The sequence below is a fragment of the Geotrypetes seraphini genome, chromosome 15 (genome assembly GCF_902459505.1).
Source record: "Geotrypetes seraphini chromosome 15, aGeoSer1.1, whole genome shotgun sequence".
NCBI lineage: Eukaryota > Metazoa > Chordata > Amphibia > Gymnophiona > Dermophiidae > Geotrypetes > Geotrypetes seraphini.
This window is the reverse complement of record NC_047098.1, coordinates 62,688,858-62,712,303: the sequence shown is the minus strand read 5'-3', so window position 1 is coordinate 62,712,303 and position 23,446 is coordinate 62,688,858. Positions and strand designations below refer to the sequence as shown.

Sequence of the window (23,446 nt, the reverse complement as noted above, 5' to 3'; positions counted from 1 at the left end):
TTTCACACTTCCACACGCTGTGTATTTGAAGGCGTTAAGGGAGTCTCTGATGAGAGCCCCCGATGAATAATCTATTTCTGTAAGGCTCACTTCTCCTTCAGCTCTAGGAATGCACAAGCCTTACTGTAAGAAAATGTGTATGCCACAAAAGCTGCAATTCTTCTTCCATAGAAAATCACGGAGCTTTTTTGGGAGGGGTGGGGAGGGAGGGGCTTATTTTGGGGCCAATTTTTTCCCCAACGTCCAGGTTTCAACCCTTTCCATTTAATTCTCAGTTATTTTGCCCCTCCGATACACAGACAAATATTTCTCAACCACTTTGTATAATTCTTTCAAAGTTTCATTACATGGAAAAAATAAAAATAATTAAAAAAAAAAATCCAGCTAGTTGGAAATGAAGGCTCCTGGTGTCACAGGGTCAGAAGTAGTGAAACTCTACTAGAAGACCCAAAAAGGAGCAGAAAAACATCCTGGGACAAAGAGAGGTATGCAGGAGATGAGCAATTGTTACATTACTCAAATTAGTAGGTTTTAGGAGTACATAAGTCTTGATTTATCAAGTGAAACAATTGAGTTGTAACGACAGTGACATTTACAGACAATGATTCACACAGTTTTTCCACTTAACAATAATGCCAAACTGGGGCCGTTTTTGGTTTTAAACACCTAATAAAATAATCGGGCAATCTTTCCTTCCTTGTAAGGCACAGCTAGCTCATTTTCAAGGTCAAAGATGTTTTAGACACCTAATAAAATAATCGGGCAATCTTTCTTTCCTTCCTTGTAAGGCACAGCTAGCTCATTTTCAAGGTCAAAGATGTTTTAGACAGTTTCCCATATTCGGTTGAGGACTTTTACCACTTCTTCATAGATAACAAAGACAATTGCAACATCTAAGCATACTCTGCCCAGGCGTGGAACTGTTCCTTTGTAAAACCTATTGAACATGTAATAAGATAAAAAAAAGATGTGAAAAGTGCAAGCAGCACATCATCAAACAAACTACAATAATTTATCATTACTTACGCTAGTGGTCCCTCATGCTTAAAGATCTGGATGGCACAATCCAGGGTACTTTTATATTTATGAGCCTCCAGACCCTGGAATAGAGAACAAAGATTATTTTTGGATTGGGAGGGGGGGGGGGAAGAGGGGCTGGTCTGAATTAAAACTATCAAAACTAAAAAAAAAAGAAGTTACCTGTAGCAGGTGTTCTCCCAAGTACAGGATAACTTAAATCCTCCCCGATGGGCAACATCATTGATGGAGCCTGGCAGGGAAAGCAGTACTCCAGTAACTTTCTAGAAGCCTATGCATGCTTGCTTGTTCTGAGATTTGGGCTGAAGAAAAGTGATCATGTTAGCCCCTACTATAGACTGTTGCACTGGTGGAGGCACGAGTAATATTTAAATTCTCTTGCATTTGCTTTAAGTTGGTTTGGGGATTGGCCCCTACCTATCTTTTGTCTCATTTCGTGCTATACAGCACTACAAGGATCACCAGAAATTGTAATTTATTTGCCTATCCAAAAATGACTGGTTGTAGATACAACTCTTTTCTGGATAGGACTTTTATGTTTCAAGCAGTCCTGGTTGGGTAATTACATCAGTGGAACCAGACTGTTCTACGGCGCATTTCGGAAAGAAATTAAGACTATACTGTTTGATCAATTCATTTCCTAAATAGAAATATATCAAGAACAATAATTCTACTTTGACTATTTTTAGGAAATAAGTTGCACCCTGCTATTTGCATTTTGTACTTCGCTGATTGTCCAGCTCTCTTCAGTGTAAACCGCCCAGAATCGTCTGATTGTGTCGGTATAGAAGAATAAAGTTTGTTATGTTCTTGCTCGTTGTGGGACTTCTTCAGTCTATTACTACTATGGGGATGCAACTTCTTGGAGAGATGAGAGGGTTGTAAGGATTTAAGTCACTTGTCCTCAGAGAACACCTGCTATCAGTAATAACCTTATTTTTGTATCCCGCAGACCCTTGCAGTTCAGAGCAGTTACCATCAAGAGAAACTGCTAGAAAACGCAGCAAAAATTACATTTACATTAGCTTGAGAACATAGTTAGAATAGATAATGAACTTTGTTTTTCTTTGAGGATAAGCAAGACTGTAACATCTTCACCACCTAGGGTTGTCCCTTCTCTATGTCCCCTATACTTCCCTGTCTAGTGTCCCCCTTGTGTCTATCTCCCTGTATTTATCATCACTACTCTACATCCTGAATTACTCATCTGCCTTGTGTTCCTATTCTCTCCCACATCTAGCACTTTCCCTCTGTGTCCATATACCCCCTCCCATGTCTGGCATTGCCCCTCACTGTCCATGTATCATTCCCATTCAGCATCTCCCTTTTATGTCCCTGTCCTTATTCTCTCCATGCTCATTATTTCCCCTCTATTTCTGATATCTCTCTGTGTCTCTCCCTCTCTCTGCTGCTTGTTCAATATTTCATTCCCTCTTCCTTCATTCTTTTCTTCCTTTCAGCCTCTCCCCCAACAGGTATAGCACCTCTCCCCCTTTCCTCCAGTAGTCCCCTCCTTCCACAGGTGCAGCACTTCTCCTTCCCTCTAGCTCCCACTCCTGCAGGTCCTATGGCTCTCTCCCTTCAGTTCCAGCCCTCCCCTCCATAGGTCAAGCACCTCTCTCCCCCTTCCCTTCATCTCCAGCCTCCTACTGTGCCCTTCTCTCCAGCTCCCCCCCACCCCCCGTGCCCTTCCCTCCTGCCCCAGCATCTGCTTTGCCTTGCATTCACTCCCTCTCTTGTTTGGGCCAATGGCTCCAGCCCCCACCCCCCCGTCATGGATCTGGCAGGTCCAACTTGCCTCCCTTCCTCCTTGCTGCTGGAAATACCTTGCAGAAGAGCAAGCCAATCTCTACACAGGTCTGTTCATGCTGCTCGCGGTCTTCCCTTTGCCAGGCTCCTCCTTATGATGCAACTTCTTGCCTTGCCCCTCATAAGGAGGGGCCCGGTAGAGGGAAGGCCATGAGCAACGCTGAACAGGCCTGTGTAGGGATCAGCTCACTCTTTCCAAGGTATTTCCAGCAGCAGGAAAGGAGGGAAACCAGCTGGACCTGCCAAACCCATGAGCAAGGAGGGGAGCTGGAGCTGCCAGACCCGCGAGCGATGAAGGGGGGGGGGGGGCTGGAGCCACTGGACCCGAGAGCGAGAAGAGGGGACTGGAGCCACCAGACCCGCGAGTGAGGAGGGAGGGGGGACTGGAGCTGCTGGACCAGCGAACAAGGAGGGGGGGGGACTGGAGCTGCCAGACCCACGAGGGAGGGGTGGCTGGGTCTGTGAGGGGTTAGGAATGGTGGGTAACTGGGAAACTGATCGTGGGTGGGGTTCCCCATGGGATCAAAGCTTTTTCCCAAAGCTTTGTTCCTACACCGTTCCTGTGGGTCACCGTGTCATTCTCTACTCCTATGTTTATGTAACAGAATTTTCCTTTACCTGCATTCTGGTTTTGATGACATCTAACGGTGTGTTGCCAAAGACACTGGCTGCACCAGCTGTGGCACCAAATGCAGCTGTAACAAACGGATTTATCTCCCGCTGTGGATCATCACCTAATTAAAGACAAGACAAAACCAAAATCCCAAACACTTGCATCTTGTTTGATATGACTAGGCATTTCCAAAATGTTGAAATTCAATGAGGGTGATGCATCCACTGGATCAGTAGATGCAAAACTTGTCCTAGCGACCAGGTAGGTTTTTCAGTGACGGGATAATCACGCGCCAGACACCAGCGCGCCGACAATTCAGCGCAAGAAAGAAGCGCGCCGCTAAAAAACATTATTTATAAAGAGCTCTGACGGGGAGTGTGGGGGGAACTCCCCCCACTTTAACTCATAGTGTTCGCGCTGCCGTTGGGGGGTGCAACCCCTCACATTATAGAGAAAACGGAACTTTTCCTGAAAAAAAATCGGAAAAAGTTCTGTTTTCTCTACAATGTAGGGGGTTGCACCCCCCCCCAATGGCAGCGCGAACACTATGCATTAAAGTAGGTTCCCCCCCACACACCCCCATCGTTGCTCTTTAAAAATAAGTTTTTCAGCGGCTTTTGGCAGCGCGCTTCTTTCTTGCGCTGAATTGTCAGTGCTGGATTGTCGGCGTGCTGGTGTCTTGCGCGCCACTGACTATGAACCGGTTTTTCAGGATAACCACAAAGAATATGCATGAGATTTGCAGGCTCGGCCTCTTCTGTGTATGGCTATGTGGCTATTCTGAAAAACCAGAGTAGGTTTGGGAACCGTTGCACAAGATCCTTCAAATTTCATTGTTCCTCCGCACCCTGGGGTTGTGGGTTCAAATCCCACGCTGCTCCTTGTGACCCTGGGCAAGTCACTTAATCCCCCATTGCCCCAGATAGATAGATTGATAGATAGATAGATAGATAGATAGATAGATTGTGAGCCCACCGGAACAGATAGGGAAAACGCTTGAGTACCTGATTGTAAAACCGCTTAGATAACCTTGATAGGCGGTATATAAAATCCTAATAAAAACTTGAAACTTGAAAAGAAAATCCAGTTTAGAAAGTCTAAAGTAGAACTCTTCTTAAGTTTCACGTTTATTAAAGCTTGATATACCACTTAACATTCCTAAGTGGTTCGCATCGTACAATACTAAAAGTTAAATAAAAATAGGGAGGAAAGACATACACGATTAAAATATTACACAGAACTTAAGAAAAAAAAACCTCACAGGATACAAAAGGGAAACGGGTAGGATTACATAGCAAAAAAATGTAAAAATTAAAAGGGAAGGAATAAACAAAGGGAGATGTTGAATAATTTGGATCAGGATCAAAGGCCCTCTTTTACTAAGGGAGGCTAACCGATTAGCGTGCACTAAACATGTTAGTCTATGGATGCGTTAGCTTTTAGTGCACGCTAATCGGTTAGCCTCCCTTAGTAAAATAGTCTAGACTTCGTACACATCTTTAAAAATAAAGGTTTTAAGGTTAGATTTGAATTTGGTGGAATTAGATTCTTGCATCAGTCCATAATGTGGTTCTTGTGCCTAGGGTCCTAGAATGAACCCTGCAAGCGAGATTTTGAGCCCTTCAAGCTGAATATATGATATTCATGTACATGATCATAGGAAAGAAATACCTGTAATAACTGTATCCATAGAAAGGCAGATCTTACCTTTATACCAATTTCGAAGTGAGGTCATCACAAAGAAACGGATAGCCTGATTAGAGCCTTGCTTGAGAACAGTCGCAGTCACTCCTTGATATGTTCCACGCAGACCTGTGAGCAAAGAACATGATCAACTACTAAAACTTGAAAAATAAATAAGTAAAGGATGAGCACTTCCTGACCGACACCCCCTCCCTCCCCTCTGACATCGGGCCTCCGAAAGCAGGAGCAGCAGCACTCTGGTAGCGAAAAGCCTGTCCTAAGCGCTGCCGTTTGCTGGCTGTCCACTGCCGCTCCTGCTGTCAGAGCTCACAGGGGAGGGGGGTGGTGTCGGTCAGGAAGTCCTGCATAGGTGCAAGCGCTGTGGGAACCCTCAGCTCCGCAGCTTTAGGAGGTTCCCCGAAGGCCAGCATGTTTTCCCCTTCTCCCCACCATCATCCGGATTCCCCCTGGCTTCCTGATCTTACTTTCAAAACTAATTAAGGTCTGCAGAGGATCCCTGGTGTATTTGTGTAACGCATGTGCTTTTACAGGATGGGCTTTTATAGCCAGTCCTTCTTTTTTGAGTACAGCACTTCTGTTATCCACAGGCTCGGCTTTGAAGATTGCCTTCTAGATAGAAAAGGCAGCTGTAAGAAATGTACAATAGAGATCCATTGCACTGTACTGTACCTTGTTCTCGCACAATCTCACGAACACCATGAAAGAACCCTCGGTATTTTGGAACAGAAGCGCACTGATCATGAATAAACTTCACCTACAGATTAAATTAACACAAGGTTTTTTTTAAAAAAAAATTATGCTGGAAAAAAGTTCTTCGGAAATTTGACATTAATGAACATTTGTAATATCCCTAAAATATATATAGAGAGTCACTTTTTATCATTTAATTAAGTCATTTGTGATGCTCATTGGGAATTCTCTTCCGTGTTTCGCACATATAATGTCAGCTGGATTTGGCCCTGCTGGATTTAGTTGACATGAGACACTGGTTGTATTGGCTTATAATATGTCCCTGCTTATTAACTGTGATATGTACAACTAGGCTTTTTCATATTTGAGTTATCTTTTGTATACAGTAAAACCTTGGTTTGCGAGCATAATTTGTTCCAGAAGCATGCTTGTAATTCAAAGCACTCGTATATCAAAGCAAATTTCCCCTTAGGAAATAATGGAAACTCAGATGATTCATTCCACAACCCAAAAACTTTAATACAAAATACCATACGTAGCCCTATGGCAAGTCCTCGCTCGTTTAGAACAGGCACTACCCCCCTGCAGCGTCGGAGAGAGAAGAACCATCGGCTCAGTTGCGATGACGTGACGCGTGTATACTGTATGTACTTGTATTGAAAGACATTGCTTGATTATCAAGTTAAAATTTAATCAAATGTTTTGCTTGTCTTGCAAAACACTTGCAAACCAAGTTACTTGCAATCCAAGGTTTTACTGTATTTGTATATTTATTTTGAAAAATAAAAATGATTCTTTTTGAAAAAAAAAAAAAAGAACATTTAGTTGGTATTTTTATTTTTAAAAATGATTAGTAGTCCTCATAGTTAAGTAAGCCTGCAAGATTTAGCTGTAAGACTGACCCCAACTTTCAGATACTTGCTTCACATTTCCCCTTTGCCTTCCCTTCATGGTGCCGACAAGACAGGTGTTGGAAGGAAAGAGAATTTGGCACAAGATCCTGGAAGTTAGAGCCAACTACAGGTAATTGATACCTATCCTGTGAGCTTGCAACAGCTTCTGTTATAACAAGATTTATTACATAGTTTATCAGACAGGCGCCATCTTCAAAACTGGCTGGCAGTTGCTCTTTATCAAAGGGGAACTTAAGCACGACTTGCTCTTGTAAACAAGCGGGGAAAGTATGTAGAGCATGGTTTATGAAATTCTTTCCAGGCTCGAGAGAGAGCTGGAAGGGAAAGACAACAAACAGAGAGAGATAAAACGGAACAGTAAACATTCATTAGTCTGAAAAGAACACGAGAATAAAACCAAGCGGGATAATATTTTAACATTAGATTGTCAAATCTATCTTGGAAATCTGAGTGTGCAATTTAACCATGAGCCCAAGGTCACAGGTTTTAAGAGTGTGCAGCTATATTCCCTCTAAGCAGAGCATGTGAGCAATTGCTAAAACATTTTACTTGATCGTTTCATGGTCACTCACAAAAATACCTGACTCAACTTCCAAATGCATGCACCCAGCAACTCCTTAGAGGGAGTCTGCCCAACCTGATTCAATTTAAATTTTTTTTCTTCTTAGCTATTTCTGGGCAAGAATCCAAAGCTCGACCCGGTTCTGTGCTTGGGCTCCAACTGCCGAAGTCTCCATCAAAGCTCACTTCAACCCATCTACACCATCCCAGCCATTGAACAACAACCATCAACAACCAAACAGCCATATACAGACATAGACCGTGCAAGTAATGTAATGTAATTTATTTCTTATATACCGCTACATCCGTTAGGTTCTAAGCGGTTTGAAGAAAGTATACATTAAGATTATAAATGAGAAGTAAGAAGGTACTTAAAAAATTCCCTTACTGTCCCGAAGGCTCACAATCTAACTAAAGTACCTGGAAATTAATAAAGAAGAGAAAATAAAGATGGTTGAAAAAAGAAAAATTCTATGTGAACTTATAGGATGGAAATTAAACTGACAGTGAAGAACTGTATGAAAAATACATATGGAATGCAGTTAGAGAGGGTAGGTTACAATCTATTGATGGTATTTGTTTAATTGGAAGGTGTTAAGGTGGGTCATTTGGGGGAAGGTTATCTGAAGGTAGGTGAATCTTCTGGAGGTAAAAGAGGAGGGGTTAAGATATTTGGATGAATTTTTTGAAAAGCAAGTCTGCCCAGTACTGACCTTAGTTCTTCAATATTTACTATTATTTTCTGATTCTAGATCCTCTGTGTTCATCCCACGCTTTTTTGAACTCCGTCACCGTTTTCATCTCCACCATTCCAAGCATCCACCACCCTCTCTGTGAAGAAGAATTTCCTTGCATTGCTCTTGAGTCTACCACCCCTCAACCTCAAATTATGTCCTCTGGTTTTACCATTTTCCTTTCTCTGGAAAAGATTTTGTTCTACGTTAATACCCTTCAAGTATTTGAACGTCTGAATCATATCTCCCCTGTCTCTCCTTTCCTCTAGGGTATACATATTCAGGGCTTCCAGTCTCTCCTCATACGTCTTCTGGCGCAAGCCTCCTATCATTTTCGTCGCCCTCCTCTGGACCGCCTCAAGTCTTCTTACGCCTTTCGTTAGATACGGTCTCCAAAACTGAACACAATACTCCAAGTGGGGCCTCACCAATGACCTGTACAGGAGCATCAACACCTTCTTCCTTCTACTGGCTACGCCTCTCTTTATACAGCCCAGCATCTTTCTGGCACAGACTGTAGAAGTGTGTACTTCCCAACTACTGGAGTTGCTGTTGAAGCCAATTCCAACCTTGATCCTGACCTGGTTTGACCATTTATGAGACCCAGCATTGGCCATATTTCCTAAAACTCTGAAGCTGCCTTCAAACCTCACACCAGTTAGGAGGCCATTTAAGTTTTGCTTTAATTGAATTCTAATCTTTTTCTATATAATGATCCTCCGTGTTATCCCAAGCGTTCTTATATTCTGCAAAGTTTTTGGTCTTCACCCATATCTGTCATTCCCTCTATAGTCTCCTACCCTCAAGTTTCAAGTTTAATGATAATTTGATAGATAGGCAATTGTACAAAATATGATAAAATCATGTCAGCAAAAAAAACCCCCAACAATTTATTACAAAGACAGAACAGACAAACGAGATACAAAAGGGAGAGGGGTGAACTACAATAAGATCTAGAAAAGAGAACGAAAAAGGATAAAACAGAAGGAAGGGGGAGGGGGTTTCGTTCAGGCTGCTTGTACTAAATCAAGAAAGAAAACCAACATCAGCGCTCCTTTGAATTTCTCTAAGCTTGATTCCTCCCTAATAGAAGGGGGTAAAATGTTCCAGATAAGGGGAGCAGTAACTGCGAAAGAAGGTGTACGGCGAGTGCAAAATGTCTCAAGAGCGGGGACAAAGGTTTAGATTCACCCTTTTGTCTGCCGTAATTAGATTGTAAGCTCTCTTGAGCAGGGACTGTCTCTTGCATGTTTAATGTATAGAGCTGCATGCATCTGGTAGTGCTATTGAAGTAATACATAGCAGTAGTACATTTCATTATGTTGGAAAGAATTATTAAAGGAAAACTGTTCCCTCAAGAAATTTATTTTTTTTATTTTACAAGAAGCTGCTCTTTTTAGTCATGCAGCCCTGTCTGAAATGAAACTAAATTTTTTAAGTCTTAGGGCTCCTTTTACTAAGGTGTGCTAGACAACTGGCAGAATGAGGAACAGTTCAGTTTTGTAAGTTCCATAAAGAGGTCAAAATGAACCATCACAAGGACATTTTCCAGCACTGAGATATTTTGGGGATCAGCTCCTCCTGGTTTTTTGAGCTCTTACATTCATAGAACCAAGTCTGGGATCTGGGGCCAAAAGCCTTCAATTGCAACCACTTGGGAATTTTTTTTTTTGCCTCTTAATACTCCCTCCCAATAAATTTGCCCTTGTCACTGTGGCAAAGATCCTCCGCAAAGGGCCATGTAGAGCTCCTTCCAGGACTACCAACATTGCCCTAAATCTAACCCTGAGATGCCAGCTCTGCAATGATTTCTATCCCACCTTTGTGTCTTTCTAGCTTGTTTAAACACAAGTATTCAGTGATCATTTGTTTAGCATGGTCTTCGCACGTCCACCATTTTTATAATACAATTAAGTTTTTCATTTCACTCTGCATTTTGCATAGATCAAAATATTTTCTGTTTTCACCTTTTTATGATATTTATCACCTTTTTCACCAACTCATTTTTATTAGTGCCATTTACATCACTGTGTCCTTTATCACATATCTTTCATACTCTTTGCATGTCAGATATCATTCACAGTTTCACATTTTATCACCACTACTATTCATAACTTACATGCATTCTTAATGTACCCCTCATTATTTATAGGACCCCTGAAGAAGACTTTTTGTCGAAACGTGGACCGTGTTGGGTCCTGTATCCCTAGCGGACTAGGTCCTTTAAGGCTCTTATGTGGATGTTTTACTTTTATGTGGATGGAATTATTTTATGTGGATGATTTCAGTGGACCTTTGGAACTTTGATACTTTCAAATAAAGTCCATTTGGGAACATCGTCACTCCACAGAGTTTTTTTGGTTTTTTCTATCCCACCTCCCAGGGGCTGTGAATACTACCACTGCAGCATCTTCAGACCTTGGTGACCTATGGAATGGGAAGACCTGAGTGGAGAAACACACATTCCCTCCACATGGCAGTATGTGAAAACGCCAAGATGGATACCAAGAATACCAGTAAAGCGACTGCTTATTTACCTTGATTGTTTCCATTGGACAGACCACCAGCACAGCCTCTGCCACACCAGCGCCAAGCCCGCAAAGCAAACTTGCTCTGCTATCCAGTTTTCCACTTGGACTCCTTGCATAATTACTTAAGAACTCGAACATTCCAAACCTGCAGAAAACAAGGATTTAGCTCGTACATTTTTCAGTAGTTCAAGAGGAGTTGCATTCAGGTTCAGTGGGTATGTTCTCTGCTCCTGGAAGTCTAACAATCTAAGTCTGTACCTGAGGCAAAGACCATAAGGAAGAGCAGTGACATCTCAACCAGGCTTCCTGGTTGTCAGCCCAGGGCTCTAACCTCTAATCTACTCCTAAAACAAATTACAGTGGTATCTCGGAATCTGAACGCCCCAGAACTTGAAACATAGAAACATAGAAAGATGACGGCAGATAAGGGCTACAGCCCATCAAGTCTGCCCACACTATTTACCCACCCTCTTAAGTCTACTGACCCCCTAAAGTATAATTGTAATTATACTGTCACTCTACTGACCTGCTCATTCAAGTCCATACCCTAGTGACCCTATCCTTTGGCATGACCCTCGTAGGGATCCCACATAGGTATCCCATTTGTTCTTGAAGTCTGGGATGCTGCGTGCCTCGACCACCTGCACTGGAAGCTTGTTCCAATGCTCAATCACTCTCTCCGTGAAGAAGTACTTCCTGGCATCTCCATGAAACTTCCCTCCCCTGAGTTTGAGCGGATGTCCTCTTGTGGTCGAGGGTCCCTTGAGAAGAAAGACATCATCTTCCACCTCGACCCATCCTGTGATGTATTTAAATGTCTCAATCATGTCTCCCCTCTCCCTACACTCTTCGAGAGTGTAGAGCTGCAATTTGCTCAGTCTTTCTTCGTACGGGAGACCCTTTAGCCCCGAGACCATCCTGGTGGCCATCCGCTGAACTGATTCAATTCTGAGCACATCCTTACGGTAATGTGGCCTCCAGAATTGCACACAGTATTCCAGATGAGGTCTCACCATGGCTCTGTACAATGGCATTATGACTTCAGGCTTCCTGTTGACGAAGCTTCTCTTGATACAACCTATCATCTGCCGTGCTTTAGATGAAGCCTTCTCCACTTGAGTGGCTGCTTTCATGTCAGCACTGATGATTACTCCTAAGTCTCGTTCTGCCGTAGTCCTGGTTAAAGTTTCTCCAAACTATTTTTTAAATTAAATTTTCCCCCGGAATACGAACACTGCTTTTGAACCTGAACGTACAGGAACTGCAAGCGTTGCTCGGCCCAAAGCTTCCCCTCTGACGTAGCTTCCTGTTTCTGCCTGGGCGGTATGCGTCAGAGGGAAGCTTTGGGCTGAGCACCACTTGCAGTTGCCGATCTTGCTGCCTATGCCGGCGGGGGCTCGATCTTGCTGTCTCTGCCGGTTGGGGTGCCTGATCTTGCTGTTTACTGTTAAATTTATTTGAAAATCTGAGTTTGTGGGACCAAGGTAAGGATTAATCCAGTTTCTATTATTTTCAAAGGGAACTCGAACGTTTTGGAACTCGAACGGGGTTCTGGAACGGATTAAGTTTGGATTCTGAGGTACCACTGTATTGCTCTAAAATCTAAATGATGGCACCAATAAACACAAAACTTCACAAATATATCACGTACACAGTAACATTTGGGCATTTCCTCAAACACCACAACCTAGTAGATTTAAAGAAATGTTTTAAACACTGTAAGACATTTGAGAACAATATGTCATCAGAAATAGTTGCTTACTTTCAACATTAGATAATGTCAAGGGTATTTAAGTTTGAAAACACAATACAGTGCCTGGTCATTCACGGTTCGTGGTCCCGGTCATTTGCGGATTTTTTGACCGCGAATGACCAGGCAGGAGAGTACAGCTGCAGTGGTAGGAGAGAGCAGCCGGAGAGTGAAGGAAATCACTCGCTGTATGCTCCGACCACCTCTTCCTGCAAAACAGCTTCTAAACTAAACTAAACTAAACTAAGCCTTAAGTTTATATACCGCGTCATCTCCACAGAAGTGGAGCTCGACACGGTTTACAGGAATTAAAAACAAAGAAAGGAACTCCAATGGAAGGAAGGAGGGTTTGGTAAGTAGGAAGGTGAGGGGGGAAGGGAGGGGGAAGTTACATTTTGGCTTCTGATTGGTGAGGCCCGACTTTAGTACAGGAAAAGGCACTTGGAGCATACAGCGAGTGATTTCCTCCACTCGCCGGCGCTCCGGCTGCTCTCTCCTGCCTCTCCAGCTGTCCTCTCCATGTCGGCAGTTCGTGGTCGGAAAATACCTCGAATGACCAGGACCGCGAACCGCCGACCGGGGAAACACTGTATACACACATAGTAACATAGTAGATGACGGCAGATAAAGGCCCGAATGGTCCATCCAGTCTGCCCAACCTGATTCAATTTAAATTTTTTTTTTTTTTTCTTAGCTATTTCTGGGCGAGAATCCAAAGCTTTACCCGGTACTGTGCTTGGGTTCCAACTGCCGAAATCTCTGTTAAGACTTACTCCAGCCCATCTACACCCTCCCAGCCATTGAAGCCCTCCCCTGCCCATCCTCCTCCAAACGGCCATGCACAGACACAGACCGTACAAGTCTGCCCAGTAACTGGCCTAGTTCAATATTTAATATTATTTTCTGATTCTAAATCTTCTGTGTTCATCCCACGCTTCTTTGAACTCAGTCACAGTTTTACTCTCCACCACCTCTCTCGGGAGCGCATTCCAGGCATCCACCACCCTCTCCGTAAAGTAGAATTTCCTAACATTGCCCCTGAATCTACCACCCCTCAACCTCAAATTATGTCCTCTGGTTTTACCATTTTCCTTTCTCTGGAAAAGATTTTGTTCTACGTTAATACCCTTTAAGTATTTGAACATCTGAATCATATCTCCCCTGTCTCTCCTTTCCTCTAGGGTATACATATTCAGGGCTTCCAGTCTCTCCTCATACGTCTTCTGGCGCAAGCCTCCTATCATTTTCGTCACCCTCCTCTGGACCGCCTCAAGTCTTCTTACGTCTTTCGCCAGATACGGTCTCCAAAACTGAACACAATACTCCAAGTGGGGCCTCACCAATGACCTGTACAGGAGCATCAACACCTTCTTCCTTCTACTGACTACACCTCTCTTTATACAGCCCAGAATCCTTCTGGCAGCAGCACACACGCAAGGTCAGCGTGTTAATGAGTAAGTGGTGATGTACAGTGTCAAATGCTGCAGGCAGATCAAGGAGGATGAGAATGGAGTAGTGCCCTTTGGATTTGGCCATTCATATTCTGATTCTTCCCTCTCTCCTTAACCCTTTCAGGACCATAAGGATCGTAGGCCAATTTTTGTGGTTTTGATGACATTTTTATGGTAAAAAGGGCTTGCAGATGCCAAAAAATTGATTTTTTTTGTGAAATATCATTATTTTTATTTAAAAAAATCACACTTCTGGCTTATGGACAGTGTGGCAAGTGAATCTTCTCGTCAATCTGGCAACGACGCTAATGAATGAATGTCGGAACCAGTTTGTTTACATAAAGGCAGTATCATATGGAATCCGTACATATCAAATTTAGAACTGTAGACTATCCCAATCAAAATTTATAGGATTTTAAAGTTATGGGACAAATATGTCCCTTGGTCCTGAAAGGGTTAAAGAATGACATGAAGATGGTTTCCCGCGGTTATCCGCGGGGACGGGAACGGTGATGAATTTTGTCACCGTGTCATTCTCTAGCAGAAATAGTGGATGTGGGGGAAAAAAAAGGGAAGTCTGGAGCAGGTAACAGGTACACTTTGTCCCTCATAAGGATCTTTTGGAAGAAAATATTTGAAATTAAATAAACAGGTATTGGAAAAAGTCAAGACAATTGCAATTCTAAGGGAGTAGAAACTTAAAGATCACAGTTCAAATTCCCTCTTCTCATATCTGCATTTTATAAAAACTTTTGAAAGTCACTGCCAATATTTTCTGGTTACTACAGTGTTGCTCATTTACCCACCTAAGAGAAATCCAGGGCTGCCCAAGGCTGGTCCTCGAGATTACTGGCAGGCCAGGTTTTCAGGCATGAGAGAGATTTGCCTGCGCTGCCTTCTTGGTATGCAAATCTCTCTCAAGCATGTTCATTGTGGATATCCTGAAAACCTGGCCTGCCAGTAGATCTCAAGGACCGGACTTGGGTAGCCTTGACATAAGCCATGGCCACAAAGAAACCTGTGTTCCAGGCTATCAAGCCAGACAGCCTTTGAAGTGTATGCTTTTACATTTTCTACAGCACTTAACAGAGAGATCACCTTACCTTACGGCAGACTTGGGTATAGAGCCATAGAGTAGAGAACTGAGACCCCGATATAAACCCTTCACGCCATGATCCTGGACAGTCAAGCGCACACAGTGACCTGCAAGGCAAGTCCCAGGGCTTTCTGAGCAACTGTTTTAAAATCAGATCGAGTCAGCGCATTGCAAATTGTGTAAAGACCAGCTTTCTTAATTCTTTAGAGATGCGTTTGCTACCTCGGGTGTTCCATTATTTTTTATTAGCTTCCTCATTTTCCACAGCATAAAAACAATTTATTTTAATACCCACAGATATATCCTACAATTCAAATTCCCATTCTGTGTCCTGACTAGACTAAGGGCTCCTTTTATGAAGGTGCAGCCAGACGCCATAGAGCTGGCGTTAGTATTTTCCGTGTAGCGCAGGGTTCGCGCACGCTAAAAATGCTAGCGCACCTACGGAAAAGGAGCCCTAAAGTGCCACAGAGCAGGGACTACTGTTTCTCTATATAGTACTGTGTATGTCTTGTAGCACTTTAGAAATAAGAAGTAATAGACACAAATTTTACCATGCATTATAGCACTTGTGAAAGGCACACTGCTCCACTCTCTCCCTGAGCAGGTCATAGCACAAGCAGGGTAGGATTTAGGCATAGGCAAACTAGGCACATGCCTAGGGCCTCAATGTTTTAGGAAGAACCCTCTCAGCTGTGCTAATCCAATGGCTCCCAAGCCAGAATTCTGCCCTAGTAAGTCAGCTGCTGGCAGAAACAAGAACGGGAAGGAGGGAATACAGCCACTGCTGCCCAGGAAGTCTGTCTTCTCCCTAGCTCTTGTGTATTCGTAGAGAATAATACAGGGTCAAATTTGTTCCCATCCCCGCAGGATCTATTTCCCTCCCTGTCCCATCCCTGCAAGTTCTGTCCTCATCTGCACAAGCCTCGAACACGAAGATAATAATAGAAATAAATGCAAGTTTTGCTTCGCTTGTTCGCTAAAGGAGAAAAAGGTATTACCCTAAAATCTTCCAAGTACATTTCAGATGTGCCAAATTTTGCAAAACTGATAAATAAAAATGACTGTATATGAACTCAAGGTACATGCTAATTCAGTACTCTTTATCTTACCGATGCTCCTGTATCTAGGAGGGTTCGCTTTTTCATCTAATTGCAACTGTGTTTTTACATATTCTGTAGGAAAGGTGATACAGATTTCGATGCCTCCGGCAATGCCACCTGGACAGAACAAGGTGAACCATTATTTAATATGATATTTTTAGATGCAGAATAATTTATTAAACCCATCAACAGGAAGAGCCTATGGGGCTCAAAGCATTTAGACACACAAAGTGCCTAAGTGCTTTGAAAATGAGCCTCCTGAGTGTTCCATAAAACCAGGAGGATCAATTCACATTCACTGAACTGTAAAATTTTTGAAAACACTAGTAAACTGCCCTGGCTGAACGGGGTCTTTTAATTGTCAAGACTATAAAAACAAAGAAAAGGACATTTTCTTTCTTGCTGTCTTGGGATGCAAATGCAAATATATACTGAGCAAGAGAACTATCTTCAGTTCAGGCCATTAAATATAAAGCAGTAGCAACAATCATGCAGACAAAAAAAACTGTCACGTCCAGTATTTACGTTAATACTAACCTGTTTTCCTGAAAATAAGACCTAGCATGATTTTTTTTAGCGAGGCTTCTAATATAAGCCCTACCCCAAAAATAAACCTTTAGTTAAGATCAACCCCCAAAGCCCCTCCCCCAACTGTCTTCAACTCTTCCCAACTCCATCCCTGACACTAGTGCTACCCGATTCGCAAAAAAAATAAAAATAAAAAATTGAACTTGTCAATTTAGACCTCCGCTCTGAGTCCTCCAGAAACAGCTGCCGTTGCTGTTGTTTTTGGAGGCCTCGGAGTAGAGGTATGTCAGTGGGGTTCTCCTGCACAGGGGGATGGGAGGGAGTGAGGGATAGAAAGATGCTGCACAAGGGGATGGGTGGTAGGGGAGGAAAGATACTGCACATGGGGGGGGGGAGAGAAAGGAAAGAGGAAGAATTGGGGTGGAGGAGAGGAGGAGATGATTGTTGTATATGAAAAAAATAATACATCCCCATAAATAACCCCTAGTGCATTTTCTGGACCCAAAATTAATATAAAACACTGTCTTATTTTTGAGGAAACACAGTACAGTTAGGAAACTCATTTTACTGGCATCATTTCTGCAGTGTTCTGAATATAAGCAAGAATGAACAGTAAAATTGTTTCAAAAGGCTTATACTGCAAGAAAACATAATGGCAATTATATCATTAATTAAAAACGATAGCTGGGTTTCCTGTATATATTACTTCAAGGTACAGCAGCACAAAGATTTCTTCAGGGGAGAGTAGTTAAAGCTACAGCATCAGCACCTCAAGGTGAGTGGAGTCTTCGGGGGCAGGAATGAACTTTGCTCATTCCTGCCCCATCCCGCTGCTCTGTTGCAACGGCAGCTGAGATTTCCTGCGGGAGGTCCTGGCAGCCATTTTGTGACTGGAACCAGCATGGACAGAAGTCTCCACTTCCTTCTCTTGGCTGCAATTGGGGCTGCCTTTTCTTTAACTATAAAGGGAAATGAGCTAGTCACACTGCTGGCCCCAGCAATTTTGCTGTTGTCTAGTGGATTGATTGAGCACTGCTGCCCCTTAGTGGAAGTATCTGGGTATGTCTCCTTCGATGCCCTATGACATCGCAAACTGTGTGCCGCAGCAGATCCCAGGTGTGCCCTGACGAGACCCTGGTAAGGAAGAGAGGTGCTGGCGTTGGCTGACTGCTTATAGGAGGTGTCTCTCACGGCGAGAGGCACGTCCCTTAGGCAGTCAGCCGGCACCGACAACCCTCCTCTTCGCCGGCATCTCTCCTCTTCTCCCTGCACCTACCCTCCTCCAGGATCCCCCCGCCAAAGTGACGGCTTCAGGGTTGCGGCATGCGCAGGGTCGATGTCATGTGCGGACATCAATGTGATGACATCACGCATTGCATGACATCATCATGCCGACGTCCGTGCAATAAATTCCTTGCTTCAGTCTTCACTGAGAAAGATATCGATGCCAGAAATTGTATTCAATGCTGATGATGCAGAGAAACAAACTATCTCTGTAACACTGGAAGGTGTAATAGGGGTTAATAGAACACTACCAAATCACTTGGACCAGATGGTATACATTCCAGAGTGCTGATAGAATTGAAAAATGAACTTGTAGAGCTATTGTTAGTCTGAGAGTGCTAAAAAGTTCTCAGCCCAACCAACTTTCTAAATTCTGAGCGTTATTTTGCCACTGTAGCTAGTGTCAATTTGCTGAATCATAATGCTATGTTTTTGTTTCAGATTGTTGATTGCACCATGTCAATGAAAAGTGTGGAATTCCAAACTATCATGAAGTTCCTATTCCTGCAGAAGAAAATTCTTAAGGAAATCCATGAATGTATGATCCAAACTGTGAGTAACAAATGTCCATCATGCTCCCCAATGAAGGAGTGGTGGGCATTTAGGCCCGGATTCTGCATAGGATGTCCAGACTCAGAAGCCTATACTGTGCACGTCTCCCGCTGGCCTAGGAAGACGGGTACGACCGCCTAGGTCTGCCTAAGGCTACTTCTGGGCCAAACCACACCTATGCCTAGCCTTAGGCGAGCTTAGGCAGGTTTGCGAACCTCCCTAGGCTCCTGGAGGCGCCTCCAATGTAGGCGGCCAAAATATGCGTCCCGATTGGCTGGTTAGAAAGCGGTAGGAAGCCTACCGCTGCCTACAATTAGAAAGCCGTTTATAGAATCTGGGCCACAGTATGGAGATTTTGTGACCGAAGTTGCAGCAAGGTCTGGGAGGCCTTGTATGGTGTCAACCCCTGAAATAGTTGACTATGTCCATGACTTGATTTTGGCGAATCAGTGAATATCAGCTAACCAATTACTGAGACACTACAGATATCCAGGAAATGGTGTTGGGTGTATAATCCACTAGCAGCTGGCTATGCAGAAGCTGTCAGCCAAGTGGGTGCCCAAATGTTTGAATGCTGATGAGAAACAGCATCAAGTGGACCTTTCCAAGTTGATTTTGCAGCATTATCAGCGAGCTGGTGCTAACCTTTTGGAATGACTAGTTATGGGTGTTGAAACATGATTTACCACTATGATCCTGAGACAAACAACAGTCCATGCAATGGCAGCACTCAGGTTCTCCAAGGCCAAGGATATTCAAAGACCCAAAAGTCAGCAAGAAAGGTCATAGCTATTGTGTTTTGTAATCAGGAAGGTGTTGTAATGACTATCTTCCAATGGGCCAAACAGTTAATACAGAATATTACTGGCGAAAGAAGAAGAAAAAAAAAAATTTAAATTGAATCAGGTTGGGCAGACTGGATGGACCATTCGGGTCTTTATCTGCCGTCATCTACTATGTTACTATGATACTGTAATTTGCTGTGCTGATTAAAGGAGGCATTGAAAGAAAAAAGGAGAGGAAGCTGCAGACAAGACAATGCAAGACAAGGCTGTCAAAATGATGGCTGTTTTGATGCAGTTGGGGTTTCAGCACATAGACCATCCACCTTACTCACCAGATCTTGCTCCATCTCACTATTTTCTGTTTCCAAATCTTACAAAGCGTTTGAAAGGGATTTTCGAGTGGTTCGGAGCCAACTGCAGCAGCAGAGCAGTATTTCAGTGACCAGACATCAGAGCATTTTTGGAAGGGTTGCAGAAATTTCAGACACGATGTGCCAAGTGCGTTCAACTTAGGGGTGAATATGTAGAATAACTTGTAAATGTCATGGCTCCACGTCATTCTCCCTCTTGGTTGGGTTGAAAACTTTTCAGCACCCCCTTGTAATTTATCTTTAAAATCCAGCATTCTGGGAAATTGGAGAGTGGCCAACGCAAAATCGATTTTAAAAAGAGTTCTAGAGATGATCCCCCCTCCCTATTGTGATTCTCCTTTGATGGTCTTTCCTATCGATTATGTAGTTCTACCTTATTTCCTTTTGTCCCAGTTTGTTTTTAGTAATTTTGTTTGTCTTGATACTAATTTGCTGGTATTGTTTGTTTTTATCTTGATAATTTCTCTATTGGTAATTTTTTTGTTTTTTACTAATCCTGTACTATTAATAATATTTATGTTATGCCCTTTTAATGTATTGTAAACGGCCAAGAAGTTTGATTTGGGTGTATACCAAATTTTTAATAAACTTGAAATTATAGACAAATGAGCCTGATATTGGCACCAGGCAAAATGATAGAGATGATTATAAAAGAACATATACTTCTCCCTCGTCATTCGCGGGGGATACGGGCAGAGCCGGACCGCGAATGCCGAAAAACCGCCATTATCCAGCTCTGACCCACCCCCACCTCCCTGCCGCCTTCCTGGCCTTATCTGGTGGTCTAGAGGGCTTTCAGGGCAAGAGCGATCTTCCTACGCTCCTGCCCCGTGCAGATCGCCATCAGAAAATGGCTGTAGGGAGTTCCCAACGTAGTCTCGAGAGACTATGGGAACTCCCAGCAGCCATTTCATCATGGCAATCTGCACGGGGCAGGAGCGTAGGAAGATCGCTCCTGCCCCGAAAGCCCTCTAGACCACCAGGTAAGGATGGGAAGGCGGCAGGGAGGAAAAAAAGATGGATTTTTTTTACATTAAGACTGTTTTTTTTTATTTTCCCCCTTCCCAGAAAAAATCGCGATTATATGAAACTGCGAGTGCAGGAACCGCGAATTTTTCACTCCATAAGACACACTTTTCCACCACCCAAAAGGGAGGGAAAGTGGGTGCGTCTTATGGAGCAAAGATGACTCCCCCCTCCCCCCACTCCTGGTATCTTTTTAAAACACCGCCCATCGTTTAAAAACACAGCCTGCCCGCCGATCCTTCCGTTTAAAACACCCCCACCCATCCTTCCTTCCAAAACACCCCCCCGCCCCGCAGTACCTTCCAAAACACCCCCTGCACCCTTAGGCCCGGTGGTCCAACAGTGTATGGGCTGGCAAGAGCGTGCTTTCTGCACTGCTGCCTGGGCCCGACACGCTTTCTGAATGGCTGCATCAGCCTCGACGGACCTGGGACCGGACAATCTACACCCCAGGGTGTTTAGAGAGCTGTGTGATGTCCTGGCAGAGCCATTGTCTGTGATCTTCAATCTTTCCTTGAAGGCGGGAAAAGTCCCCTTGGACTGGAAAACAGCCAATGTAATCCCACTCCACAAAAAGGGCTGCAGGACAGAGGCTGAGAATTACAGACCGGTGAGTCTCACATCCATAGTGAGTAAACTCATGGAAACACTAACTATGGCAGCTCACTCAAACCTAGGATTTATACATATTTTAAAACTCCTTCATCAGGAAAAGAATAAAACATTGCTAGGGACCCAACTAAAAAGGATAAAAGCAAAATACCATCACACCATGTATCACTTACATAAATCACTAACTAAAACATTTGCAAATATGTTTGGCTTTTAACTATTCCTCTAAAGAGGATTAAATATCAACTAAAGAGAGCAGAACATTTCTGCTGCAGGTGAATATGCTGAGCCACTAATAGACCTTGGATATTCCTTTGACTTTAGTGGATTAAAAAACTCGTGATTGTTCCAAGTAAGGCCACCTAATCTGGTTATTCACTGAACAAAGCAAAATCTCTAGTTGGGATTTTTGGTGTTTTAGCGATTTTCTCACGTTAAAAAAATAGAATTATGCTACTCGTTTTAATTGATTTATTCAATGGTTAAGGCATGCTAAGAAACCTCTCTACTGTTTGTGCATACCATAAGAAGCAAATCTGACTTTTAAGGAAAGACTCAGAGCTTTTACAGTATATGTGCATTATGCACAAGAACTTCTTTGCGAGCTATGCCATAATATAAGCAATATATACCAAGTGCAAGCCAACTTTATCATAGTTCCCTGATCTCTGCTTGCATCTCCTGTCTTACTATACCTAATGCACAATACTCCTCCTTATGTTCTCCTTTAGCATGATCTCAGGTTTGAGTTCTTTTTTTAATCAGTCGGTGCAAACTGTCACGTTTCAGTGCCATCATTGAGATGCTAAGGCTCGACTTTTTTTTTTTTTAATTCATCACTAAACAAGACACCCGCAGAAGATGCCAGAGCAGGTCTGGTGGACCCAGTTGCAACAAGCCAGAACGACGGATTCATGCACAGCCAGACCTAGATCGGAATTGGGGGGAGGGGGGTGAACCCCTAACCAACCCCACTGAGGACCATCCCTTCCTTTCCTTACCAGCCAGGATGGCTTTCCCAGGGTGGGTGGGCTTGGCCCCGCCACCGGGGGCGGCGGCTGCCGCCAAGGTCCTAGAAGACGGCCCCGCCCGAGCCAGCTCGCAAGGTCCCTCGGTCACGCAGAAAGGGCGCAGCAGGGACGACATCATCCCCACCCCCACCCCCCAACCCCCGGGTACAGCAGCGATCACCGTGAATTCAAACAGAAGTGCTCACGAGCGGCCACCGACTCCAGCGACCGCCCTCCGCCCCGCCTCTCTCTTCCGATTGGCTCACCGGCCCGCTACTGTTCAGAAGTCTTTTATCTGATTGGCCCCGCAGTCTGCGCCAGCCTCTAATTGGGCGGAGTTCTACGCCCAGACGAAAACAAAGGAATCGAGACGCGCGAGGGGGAATTGCTGCTTACCCCGTTCTCCGATTGGCTGTAGCGACGTATAGGGCGAGCCTCGGATTGGCTGATTGGGATAAGGAGAGTTGTGTGATGATGGTGCTGCTGATTTATGGTGATGGGACTCAGGGCTGGCAGGTTAAAGTGGGCGAGGAAATGTCCAAGAAAGGAACAGATTGCCACTGGGTTACAGTGCAAGTCAAATCGGACAATTGGTTGATTCGTTCAGAGGATACATTTTTGGACTGCATATTTATAGGTGCACTGAATTAATGTTGACATTAAAGGTCATCCTAGATCTTGTGCAAGAGCAGCCCTACTTTTCTTCCTTACAAATATGTATTTTATTTTATTTACTGGGATTTAGGTATAAAGACATTCGCCCAAGACAGGTAAAGCTTGACATGAAATATTATATAAAAGAATAGTAAAATGAACAAAAATAAGCATGAATATAATCATAAGAACATATGAAGTGCCTCTGCTGGGTCAGACCAGAGGTCCATCGTGCCCAGCAGTCCGCTCACACAGCGGCCCAACAGGTCCAGGACCTGTGCGGTAATCCTCTATCTATATCCCTCTATCCCCTTTCTCCATCAGGAAATTGTCCAATCCTTTCTTGAACCCCAGTACCGTACTCTGCCCTATTACGCCCTCTGGAAGCGCATTCCAGGTGTCCACCACACGTTGGGTAAAGAAGAACTTCCTAGCATTCATTTTGAATGTCCCCTTCCAACTTTTTCCGAAGGCCCTCTCGTTCTTGTGGTTTTCGAAAGTTTGAAGAATCTGTCCCTCTCTGCTTTCTCTATGCCCTTCATGATCTTATAAGTCTCTATCATGTCCCCTCTAATTCTCCTCTTCTCCAGGGAAAAGAGCCCCAGTTTCTCCAGTCTCTCAGTGTATGAA

The 23,446-nt window shown here is 43.7% G+C and overlaps 1 protein-coding gene across 2 annotated transcripts; it reads right to left on the bottom strand.

Annotated features, from left to right (window-relative positions):
• Positions 1–74: 74 nt before the first annotated feature.
• On the bottom strand, positions 75–22,329 carry LOC117349405 (tricarboxylate transport protein, mitochondrial-like). 2 transcript variants are annotated; one of them, XR_004537155.1, is made up of 10 exons: positions 22,154–22,329; positions 16,004–16,111; positions 14,899–14,998; positions 10,601–10,739; positions 5,834–5,918; positions 5,168–5,272; positions 3,466–3,581; positions 1,027–1,100; positions 747–937; positions 75–666 (listed from the first exon to the last, which is right to left on the bottom strand). XR_004537155.1 is itself a non-coding variant. In XM_033922842.1 (9 exons), the coding sequence occupies exons 1-9, from the start codon at positions 22,299–22,301 to the stop codon at positions 823–825; spliced, it is 990 nt and encodes a 329-aa protein (XP_033778733.1). In that variant the 5' UTR covers positions 22,302–22,329; the 3' UTR covers positions 75–822. The 2 variants fall into 2 exon arrangements, 1 of the variants encoding a protein (XP_033778733.1); XM_033922842.1 differs by having other exon boundaries at positions 75–937.
• Between the last annotated feature and the right edge of the window lie 1,117 nt (positions 22,330–23,446).

Excerpts from the sequence above, each read along its gene's own strand:
- LOC117349405 (XM_033922842.1), bottom strand. The coding sequence starts at position 22,301 with ATGATGTCGTCCCTGCTGCGCCCTTTCTGCGTGACCGAGGGACCTTGC. Across the intron at positions 14,999-16,003 it reads TCCTAGATACAGGAGCATCG|GTCACTGTGTGCGCTTGACT; the intron begins GTAAGATAAAGA and ends CTTGCCTTGCAG. Across the intron at positions 1,101-3,465 it reads TCATCAAAACCAGAATGCAG|GGTCTGGAGGCTCATAAATA; the intron begins GTAAAGGAAAAT and ends TCTCTATTCCAG.